This window comes from Phasianus colchicus, chromosome 40, assembly GCF_987193195.1.
Source record: "Phasianus colchicus chromosome 40, bPhaCol1.hap1.1, whole genome shotgun sequence".
Lineage (NCBI taxonomy): Eukaryota > Metazoa > Chordata > Aves > Galliformes > Phasianidae > Phasianus > Phasianus colchicus.
Genome location: NC_143475.1, coordinates 1,110,799 through 1,121,653, shown reverse-complemented (window position 1 = coordinate 1,121,653; position 10,855 = coordinate 1,110,799). Strand labels below are relative to the sequence as shown.

The following is a 10,855-nucleotide window of genomic DNA, read 5'->3' as shown; positions in this document are numbered from 1 at the left end:
GCGGAAGGAACGTTGCGGGGCGGGTCACTCGCTGGGAGCGTGCCATAGAGACGGCGGCGGTGGCGCCTATGGACGGGTGAGGGAACCCTATAGAAACCCCTAAAAACGCCATAAGGGCCCTCGGCCGCTAACAGGGACCCTGTTGGAACCCTAGCGGGCTGTGTGCGCTTGTAAGGACCCTATAGAATCCCCATATGGGCCCTCATTGAGCTCTGTTCTCCTATAGGAGCCCCATAAGGACCCTCAATGGCCTTCATTCCCCTATAGGGGCCCTATAGAATCCCCATAGGGGCCTTCATTGATCCCTGTTCTCCTATAGGATCCCCATAAGGGCCACCAGTGACTTTCATTCCCCTACAGGGACCCTATAGAATCCCCATAGGGAGCTTCATTGACCACCTTTCTCCTATAGGAACCCCATAAGGGCCCTCAATGACTTTCATTCCCCTATAGGGACCCTGTAGAAACCCCATAGGCACCCACATCGAACCCTGTTCTTCTATAGGAACCCCTTAAGGACACCCAGTGGCTTTCATTCCTCTATAGGAACCCTATAGAATCCCCATAGGCGCCCTCACTGACCCCTGTTCTCCTATAGGAACCCCATAAGGGCCCCAGTGGCCTTCATTCCCCTATAAGGACCCTATACAAACCCCATAGGGGTCCTCACTGACCCCCATTCTCCTATAGGAACCCCATAAGGGCCCTCAATGACCTTCATTCCCCTATAGGGACCCTATAGAAACCTCCTGCGGCCTCCATTCCACTATAGGGACCCTATAGGAACCCCTAATGACCTTAATTCCCCTATGGGGACCCCATAGAGGCCCTCAATCCCTAACAGGACCCCTATAGAGACCCTCAAATCCCACGAGTGGGACCTACTTTATCAAAATCCATATATCCCCTATAGGGGATCCCCAAAAAGGGAATCCTATAGGTCCCAGACCCCTTTTAGGGTCCCCTGCTGGGAGTTGTGGGGCCGGGCTTGGCCCATAGCAAAGGTCAGGGCTAAGAATAGCTGGGGGGGGGGGGGAGGGGGAGCTATAGGGGCCCTATAGGGGCTGGCAGTGAGAAGGGAGGTGGTGAGGGGTAAGTTATGGGGGCTATAGGGGGAGATGGGGGCTATAGGGGGGTTTCTGGGGGGCAGATTGGGGAGTTATAGGGTCTATAGGGGGAATTATGGGATCTCATAGGGTGGTTGGGGGGGGTTGGGGGCTATAGGAGGTTATCAGATCTATAGGGGAGCTGCAGGGGTTATAGGGGTGTTATGGGGCCTATAGCAGAGTGGGGGGGGGGGGTACAGGGAAGCTATTGGGATCTATAGGGTTCCCTATAGTGTGGACGGAGTGCTATGGGGATCAGTAGTGAGTAAGGGGTCCCCTAAAGGGCTGAGCCCCATGGCAAAGGGTCTTTAGGGTCTTCTGTAGGGCTGAGACCCACAGCAAGGGGTCTCTGCAGTGTCTCCTATAGGGCTGAACCCCATGGCAACGGGTCTGTGGGGTCCCCTATAGGGCTGAGCCCCAGCTGTGTCTCCCTACAGCTTCATATAGGGCCGAAGCCCCCCTCTGGGGTCTCTGCAGCGTCTCCTATAGGGCTGAGCCCCACTTGTGTCTCCCTACAGCCCCCCATATGGGGATTCTCCAGTGTCTTGTATAGGGCTGAGCCCCATGGCAACAGGTCTGTGGGGTCCCCTATAGGGCTGAATCCCACTTGCAGCCCCCCCTATGGGGACTCTCCAGTGTCTCGTATAGGGCTGAGCCCCATGGCAACAGGTCTGTGGGGTCCCCTATAGGGCTGAGCCCCAGCTGTGTCTCCCTACAGCCTCTCCTATGGGGACTCTCCAGTGTCTCGTATAGGGCTGAGCCCCATGGCAACGGGTCTGTGGGGTCCCCTATAGGGCTGAGCCCCAACTGTGTCTCCCTACAGCCTCATATAGGGCCAAAGCCCCCCTATGGGGTCTCTGCAGCATCTCCTATAGGGCTGAGCCCCACCTGTGTCTCCCTACAGCCTCATATAGGGCCAAAGCCCCCCTATGGGGTCTCTCCAGCATCTCCTATAGGGCTGAGCCCCACCTGTGTCTCCCTACAGCCTCATATAGGGCCAAAGCCCCCCTTTGGGGTCTCTGCAGCGTCTCCTATAGGGCTGAGCCCCACTTGTGTCTCCCTACAGCCCCCCTATGGGGACTCTCCAGTGTCTCGTATAGGGCTGAGCCCCATGGCAACGGGTCTGTGGGGTCCCCTATAGGGCTGAGCCCCAGCTGTGTCTCCCTACAGCCTCATATAGGGCCAAAGCCCCCCTTTGGGGTCTCTGCAGCATCTCCTATAGGGCTGTGCCCCACCTGTGTCTCCCTACAGCCTCATATAGGGCCAAAGCCCCCCTTTGGGGTCTCTGCAGCGTCTCCTATAGGGCTGAGCCCCACCTGTGTCTCCCTACAGCCTCATATAGGGCCGAAGCCCCCCTTTGGGGTCTCTGCAGCGTCTCCTATAGGGCTGAGCCCCACTTGTGTCTCCCTACAGCCCCCCCTATGGGGACTCTCCAGTGTCTCCTATAGGGCTGAGCCCCACCTGTGTCTCCCTACAGCCTCATATAGGGCCGAAGCCCCCCTATAGGGTCTCTGCAGCGTCTCCTATAGGGCTGAGCCCCACTTGTGTCTCCCTACAGCCCCCCCTATGGGGACTCTCCAGTGTCCCCTATAGGGCTGAGCCCCATGGCAACGGGTCTGTGGGGTCCCCTATAGGGCTGAGCCCCAGCTGTGTCTCCCTACAGCCTGATATAGGGCCGAAGCTCCCTTATGGGGTCTCTGCAGCGTCTCCTATAGGGCTGAGCCCCAACCCTGTCTCCCCTACAGCCTCATATAGGGCCGAAGCCCCCCTTTGGGGTCTCTGCAGCGTCTCCTATAGGGCTGAGCCCCACTTGTGTCTCCCTACAGCCCCCCCTATGGGGACTCTCCAGTGTCCCCTATAGGGCTGAGCCCCATGGCAACGGGTCTGTGGGGTTCCCTATAGGGCTGAGCCCCAACCCTGGCTCCCCACAGCCTCATATAGGGCCGAAGCCCCCCTATGGGGTCTCTGCAGCATCTCCTATAGGGCTGAGCCCCAACCCTGTCTCCCCTACAGCCTCATATAGGGCCGAAGTCCCCCTATGGGTCTCTGCAGCATCTCCTATAGGGCTGAGCCCCACTTGTGTCTCCCTACAGCCCCCCCTATGGGGACTCTCCGGTGTCTCGTATAGGGCTGAGCCCCATGGCAACGGGTCTGTGGGGTCCCCTATAGGGCTGAGCCCCAACCCTGTCTCCCCTACAGCCTCATATAGGGCCGAATCGCCTTTATGGGGTCTCTGCAGCATCTCCTATAGGGCTGACCCCCCCCTTTTCCCCCCTCCAGACTACCATGACGTCGGCCTGGGCGCTGGTGGAGGCTCAGGGCCCCCTGCTGGAGGAGCGGCTGCTGCGGGCGCCCGGCTGGGAGCTGCTGGAGGGGCTTCGTGGGTTGGGGGCTTTGGGAGCCAGCGAGGAGGCGGCGTTGGGACCCCCGGGGGGTCGCGATTGGGTGCGACGGCTGAGGGCCGTGATGTTGGCGAAGGGGGAGGAGAGCTGCAGGGCGATGCTGAGGGTCCTGGAACGGCTGGAAGAACCGGGGGTGTTTGGTAAGGGCTTGGGGGGGGGGGGTCACGATATGGGTGGGGGTGGTGGTGAGCAGGGGGGGGTCACTCTATGGGTGGGGGTGGGAGTGGGGGTCAGCCTATGGGTGGTGGGGGTGAGTGGAGGGGGTCACTCTATAGGTGGGGGGGTCACATTATGGGTGGGGGTGGGAGTGGAGGGGGTCACTCTATGGGTGGGGGGTCCCCTATGGGTAGGGGGTCCCCTATGGGTGGGGGGGGTCACACTATGGGTGGTGGTGGTGAGTGGAGGGGGTCCCCTATGGGTGGGGTTGGGAGTGGAGGGGGTCACTCTATGGGTGGGGGGGTCACATTATGGGTGAGGGGTCCCCTATGGGTAGGGGGTCCACTATGGGTGGGGGGGTCACACTATGGGTGGTGGTGGTGAGTGGATGGGGTCCCCTATGGGTGGGGGTGGGAGTGGAGGGGGTCACTCTATGGGTGGGGGGGTCACATTATGGGTGGGGGGTCCCCTATGGGTGGGGGTGGGGGTCAGCCTACGGGTGGTGGGGGTGAGTGGAGGGGGTCACACTATGGGTGGGGGGGTCACATTATGGGTGGGGGGTCCCCTATGGGTAGGGGGTCCACTATGGGTGGGGGGGGTCACACTATGGGTGGTGGTGGTGAGTGGATGGGGTCCCCTATGGGTGGGAGTGGGAGTGGAGGGGGTCACTCTATGGGTGGGGGGGTCACATTATGGGTGGGGGTCCCCTATGGGTGGGGGGTCACACTAGGGGTGGGAGTGGGAGTCAGCCTATGGGTGGTGGGGGTGAGTGGCGGGGGTCACACTATGGGTGGGGGTGGGAGTGGAGGGGGTCACTCTATGGGTGGGGGGTCACATTATGGGTGGGGGGTCCCCAATGGGTGGGGGGTCACCCTATGGGTGGGGGTGGGAGTGGGGGTCAGCCTATGGGTGGTGGGGGTGAGTGGAGGGGGTCTCCTATGGGTGGGGGGTCACTCTATGGATGGGGTGTCCCCTATGGGTGGGGGTGGTGAGCAGGGGGGGTCACCCTATGGATGGGGGGTCACCCTATGGGTGGGGGTGGGAGTGGGGGTCAACCTATGGGTGGTGGGGGTGAGTGGAGGGGGTCTCCTATGGGTGGAGGGGTCACATTATGGGTGGGGGGTCCCCTATGGGTGGGGGTGGGAGTGGGGATCAGCCTACGGGTGGTGGGGGTGAGTGGAGGGGGTCACACTATGGGTGGGGGTGGGAGTGGAGGGGGTCACTCTATGGGTGGAGGGGTCACATTATGGGTGGGGGGTCCCCAATGGGTGGGGGGTCACCCTATGGGTGGGGGTGGGAGTGGGGGTCAGCCTACGGGTGGTGGGGGTGAGTGGAGGGGGTCTCCTATGGGTGGGGGGTCACTCTATGGATGGGGGGTCACACTATGGGTGGGGGTGGGAATGGAGGGGGTCACTCTATGGGTGGAGGGGTCACACTATGTGTGGGGGGTCACCCTATGGGTGGGGGTGGGAGTGGGGGTCAGCCTACTGGTGGTGGGGGTGAGTGGGGAGGGGTCACCCTATGGGTGGGGGTGGGAGTGGGGGTCAGCCTATGGGTGGTGGGGGTGAGTGGAGGGGGTCTGCCTATGGGTGGGGGGTCACACTGTGGGTGGGGGTGGGAGTGGAGGGGGTCACTCTATGGGTGGAGGGGTCACATTATGGGTGGGGGTGGGAGTGGGGGTCAGCCTATGGGTGGTGGGGGTGAGTGGAGGGGGTCTCCTATGGGTGGGGGGTCACACTATGGGTGGGGGTGGGAGTGGAGGGGGTCACTCTATGGGTGGAGGGGTCACATTATGGGTGGGGGGTCCCCTATGGGTGGGGGTGGTGAGCAGGGGGGGGTCACCCTATGGATGGGGGGTCACACTATGGGTGGGAGTTGGAGTGGAGGGGGTCACTCTATGGGTGGAGGGGTCACACTATTGGTGGGGGGTCACCCTATGGGTGGGGGTGGGAGTGGGGGTCAGCCTATGGGTGGTGGGGGTGAGCGGGGGGGGTCACCCTATGGATGGGGGTCACACTATGGGTGGTGGTTGAGTGGGGGGGGGGTCAACCTTTGGGTGGGGGGTCAGCCTATGGGTGGCGGTGGTGAGCGGGGGGGGTCACCCCATGGGTGGGGGTGGGGTTCACCCTATGGTTGGGGGTCACCCTATGGTTGGGGGTCACTCTATGGTTGGGGGGTCACCCTATGGGTGGTGATGGTGGTGGTGCTGAGGGGGGGGTCATCCTATGGACGGGGGTCCCTCCATGGGTGGTGGTGGTGGGGGTCACCCTATGGGTGAGGGTCACCCTATGGGTGGTGGTGGTTGTGGTGGGGGGCACCCTATGGGTGGGGGGTCACCCTATGGATGGGGTCACACTATGGGGTGGTAGTAGTGGGGGTGGTCACCTCATGGGTGGGAGTCACCCTATGGTTGGGGGTCACTCTATGGTTGGGGGGTCACCCTATGCGTGGTGGTGGTGCTGAGGGGGTGTCATCCTGTGGGTGGGGGTCATCCTGTGGGTGGTGGTGGGGGTCATCCTATGGTTGGGGGTCACCTATGGGTGGTGGGGGTCCTACAGGTGATGACAGTCACTCCACAGGTGGTGGTGGTGGTCACCCCATGGTTGGTGGTCACCCTATGGGTGGTGGTGGTCACCACGTGGGTGGTGTCCTACAGGCGGTGGTGGTCCTACGGGTGTTCGGTGTCTTCTCCATGTAGATTTCAACAACCCTACACCCCGTACCCCACCACCACACCCCTCTCTGACTGTCCCTGGTCCTCCTGGTCCTACAGGTGGTGGTCCTACAGCTGTTGTCCCTACGGGTGTTTCCTGCCTTCCCCTTTGTAGATTTCTACAAACCAACACCCAACCATCACCCCCTCCGACTGTTTCCCCTACGGGTGTTGCTCACCCTATGGGTGTTGTCCCTAGGGCTGTTGTCCCTACAGGTGTTTCCTATCTTCCCCTTTATAGATTTCTACAACCCAACACCCAACCATCACCCCCCTCCAACTGTTCCCCCTACAGGTGTTGCTCACCCTACAGCTGTTGCTCACCCTATAACTGTTGTGCCTACAAGCCATTGTCCCTACAGGTGTTTCCTGTCTTCCCCTTTGTAGATTTCTACAACCCAACACCCAACCATCACCCCCTCCAACTGTTCCCCTTACAGGTGTTGCTCACTCTACACGTCCCTATAGGTGTTGCTCACCCTACAGGTGTTGTCCCTACAGGTGTTGCTCACCCTACAGGTGTTGTCCCTACAGGTGTTTCCTGTCTTCCCCTTTATAGATTTCTACAACCCAACACCCAACCATCACCCCCCTCCAACTGTTCCCCCTACAGGTGTTGCTCACCCTACAGCTGTTGTCCCTACAGGTGTTGCTCACCCTACAGCTGTAGTCCCTACAGGTGTTTCCTGTCTTCCCCTTTGTAGATTTCTACAACCCAACACCCAACCATCACCCCCCCCTCCAACTGTTTCCCCTACAGGTGTTGCTCACCCTACACGTGTTGTCCCTATAGGTGTTGCTCACCCTACAGGTGTTGCTCACCCTACAGGTGTTGCTCACCCTACAGGTGTTGTCCCTACAGGTGTTGCTCACCCTACAGCTGTAGTCCCTACAGGTGTTTCCTATCTTCCCCTTTATAGATTTCTACAACCCAACACCCAACCATCACCCCCCTCCAACTGTTCCCCCTACAGGTGTTGCTCACCCTACAGCTGTTGCTCACCCTATAACTGTTGTCCCTACAAGCCATTGTCCCTACAGGTGTTTCCTGTCTTCCCCTTTGTAGATTTCTACAACCCAACACCCAACCATCACCCCCCCCTCCAACTGTTTCCCCTACAGGTGTTGTTCACCCTACACGTGTTGTCCCTATAGGTGTTGCTCACCTTACACGTGTTGTCCCTACAGGTGTTGCTCACCCTACAGCTGTTGTTCACCCTACAGGTGTTGTCCCTACAGGTGTTGCTCACCCTACAGGTGTTGTCCCTACAGGTGTTTCCTGTCTTCCCCTTTATAGATTTCTACAACCCAACACCCAACCATCACCCCCCTCCAACTGTTCCCCCTACAGGTGTTGCTCACCCTACAGCTGTTGTCCCTACAGGTGTTGCTCACCCTACAGCTGTAGTCCCTACAGGTGTTTCCTGTCTTCCCCTTTATAGATTTCTACAACCCAACACCCAACCATCACCCCCCTCCAACTGTTCCCCCTACAGGTGTTGCTCATCCTACAGCTGTAGTCCCTACAGGTGTTTCCTGTCTTCCCCTTGTAGATTTCTACAACCCAACACTCAACCTTCACCCCCCCCCTCCAACTGTTTCCCCAACGGGTGTTGCTCACCCTACAGCTGTAGTCCCTACAGGTGTTTCCTGTCTTCCCCTTTGTAGATTTCTACAACCCAACACCCAACCATCACCCCCCCCTCCAACTGTTTCCCCTACAGGTGTTGCTCACCCTACACGTGTTGTCCCTACATGTGTTGCTCACCCTACAGGTGTTGTTCACCCTACAGGTGTTGTTCACCCTACAGGTGTTGTCCCTACAGGTGTTGCTCACCCTACAGGTGTTGTCCCTACAGGTGTTTCCTGTCTTCCCCTTTATAGATTTCTACAACCCAACACCCAACCATCACCCCCCTCCAACTGTTCCCCCTACAGGTGTTGCTCACCCTACAGCTGTTGTCCCTACAGGTGTTGCTCACCCTACAGCTGTAGTCCCTACAGGTGTTTCCTGTCTTCCCCTTTGTAGATTTCTACAACCCAACACCCAACCATCACCCCCCCCTCCAACTGTTTCCCCTACAGGTGTTGCTCACCCTACACGTGTTGTCCCTATAGGTGTTGCTCACCCTACAGGTGTTGCTCACCCTACAGGTGTTGCTCACCCTACAGGTGTTGTTCACCCTACAGGTGTTGTCCCTATAGGTGTTGCTCACCCTACAGCTGTAGTCCCTACAGGTGTTTCCTGTCTTCCCCTTTATAGATTTCTACAACCCAACACCCAACCATCACCCCCCTCCAACTGTTCCCCCTACAGGTGTTGCTCACCCTACAGCTGTTGTCCCTACAGGTGTTGCTCACCCTACACGTGTTGTCCCTACAGGTGTTGCTCACCCTACAGGTGTTATCCCTATAGGTGTTGCTCACCCTACAGCTGTAGTCCCTACAGGTGTTTCCTGTCTTCCCCTTTGTAGATTTCTACAACCCCCGCCGCGACGCCCAACCCTCGCACCGCTCCGACTGTCCCTGCTGTCACCCACCGGCGTGCGTTGGGGCGGGAGGGGAGAAGGAAGAGGGTGAAGAACGCAAAGAGGAAGAGGATGGAGGGAGGAAGGAGGAAGATGGGAGGCCGGAGGAGGAGGAGGGTGGTGAGGAGGAAGATGGAGGCCGCAACGAGGATGAAGAAGCCAAGGAGGAGGATGAAGAACCCGAGGAAGAGGAGGAGTGTGGTGGGGAGGAAGGCGGTGGCCTCGAGGAGGAAGATGAAGGTGATGATGGAGGTGCTGAGGAAGAGGGTGGAGGTGACACTGAGTAGGAATGGGGCGGAGTTGAAGGAGGAAGAGGATGAAGAGCCCAGAGAGGAAGAAGATGGTGAGGAGGAAGAGGATGGAGGGCCTAGGGATGAAGATGGAGGTCCTGAGGAGGAAGAGGATGGAGGCCTCAAGGGGGAAGGGGAAGAATCCAAGGACGGTGGTGAGGAGGAAGGCAACACCAAGTAGGTGACAGCAAGGGCAAGGTGGGGCTCCTAAGGAGGAAGATGATGGTGAGGAGGAGGAAGATGATGATGGAGACCCTGAAGAGGAAGATGGTGAGGAAGATGGCACTAAGGATGAAGGCCCTAAAGAAGAAGGGGATGAAGGTCCTAAAGGGGAGGATGGGGATGAAGGTGGAGGCCACGAGGAGGACGGTGAAGATGACACCAGAGGCAAAGGTCCCGAAGGAAAGCACAGCGGGGAGGATGAGGAAGGTGACGCTGAAGATGAAGGCCTCGAGGAGGATGGTGAGGATGAGGAGGATGGTGAGGATGAGGAAGGTGACGCAGAAGGCCTCGAGGAGGATGGGGAGGATGAAGAGGATGGGGAGGACAGGATGAGGAACGTGACGCTGAAGATGAAGGCCTCGAGGAGGATGGGGAGGATGAAGAGGATGGTGAGGATGAGGAAGGTGATGCAGAAGGCCTTGAGGAGGATGGTGAGGATGAGGAGGATGGTGAGGATGAGGAAGGTGACGCTGAAGATGAAGGCCTCGAGGAGGATGGGGAGGATGAAGAGGATGGTGAGGATGAGGAAGGTGATGCAGAAGGCCTTGAGGAGGATGGGGAGGATGAAGAGGATGGGGAGGATGAGGAAAGTGACGCTGAAGATGAAGGCCTCGAGGAGGATGGTGAGGATGAGGAGGATGGTGAGGAAGAGGAAGGTGACGCAGAAGGCCTCGAGGAGGATGGGGAGGATGAAGAGGATGGGGAGGATGAGGAAGGTGACGCTGAAGATGAAGGCTGTGAGGATGGTGAGGATGAGGAAGGTGACGCTGAAGATAAAGGCCTTGAGGAGGATGGTGAGGATGAGGAGGATGGTGAGGATGAGGAGGATGGTGAGGATGAGGAGGATGACACCAAAGCCCTATAGGGGGTGGGGATGAAGGCCACGATGAGGAAGACAACGATAAGAACGGAGGACGAAGACGGATTCAGGGCTGCGAGCGGCTGTCACCCCTCAGCCTTCCTCCCTCCTCTTCCTCCTCCTCCCCCCCCCCCGACACCCCCCCACCCCAAGAAACCCTCTCCCCATCAGCACAAGGGCTTTAATGAGCGGCGCCCTTAACGAAGGCGACGCCTCTTAACGAAGCGCAAACGCGGCCAGACCTCCCAACGGAGACCAGCGCAGAGTCCCCACCTCCGTCCGACGTCGCCAGGAGGTGACAAAACCTGAGGGGGGGTGGGGGGGGTCCTTTGGGGGGTCCCTCGGGGGTCCCGTTAGATGCGGAAGCTCTCGGCCTTGCCGTCGATGTGCCGCAGCCTCAGGTAGACGTCGGTTCCCACCCCCTGCAGGGACTGCAGGCACAGGGAGCCGCCCAGGTATTCGGCGTAGGCTCTGGAGGTGGGCAGCCCGAATCCGAAACTGTGGGGTTTTGTCGGGGTGTCAAGGAGGCGTTGAACCCTTTGTGGGGGTGTTGGTGAATAAATCGAGGGGTTGTGTGGG

The 10,855-nt window shown here is 59.2% G+C and overlaps 2 protein-coding genes across 6 annotated transcripts in view; one reads left to right on the top strand and one right to left on the bottom strand.

Moving 5' to 3' along the window:
* Positions 1-7: 7 nt before the first annotated feature.
* Positions 8-10,855, top strand: LOC149913222 (uncharacterized). Its single transcript, XM_090130324.1, has 4 exons — positions 8-76; positions 3,387-3,648; positions 8,852-9,188; positions 9,383-10,855. Exons 2-4 carry the CDS (start codon positions 3,393-3,395, stop codon positions 10,293-10,295), a joined length of 1,506 nt encoding a protein of 501 aa, XP_089986450.1. The 5' UTR covers positions 8-76; positions 3,387-3,392; the 3' UTR covers positions 10,296-10,855.
* BCKDK (branched chain keto acid dehydrogenase kinase) overlaps positions 10,444-10,855 on the bottom strand; it is a 19,312-nt gene continuing 18,900 nt past the window's right edge. For all 5 annotated transcript variants that reach the window (XM_090130396.1, XM_090130400.1, XM_090130398.1 and 2 more), the window contains one exon: positions 10,444-10,774. In XM_090130396.1, the coding sequence (XP_089986522.1) occupies positions 10,630-10,774 (145 nt within the window). In that variant the 3' untranslated portion in view covers positions 10,444-10,629. The remainder of the gene's footprint in view (positions 10,775-10,855) is intronic.

Excerpts from the sequence above, each read along its gene's own strand:
- LOC149913222 (XM_090130324.1), top strand. The coding sequence starts at position 3,393 with ATGACGTCGGCCTGGGCGCTGGTGGAGGCTCAGGGCCCCCTGCTGGAG. Across the intron at positions 3,649-8,851 it reads GGAAGAACCGGGGGTGTTTG|ATTTCTACAACCCCCGCCGC; the intron begins GTAAGGGCTTGG and ends TCCCCTTTGTAG. Across the intron at positions 9,189-9,382 it reads GAGGGTGGAGGTGACACTGA|GCAAGGGCAAGGTGGGGCTC; the intron begins GTAGGAATGGGG and ends AAGTAGGTGACA.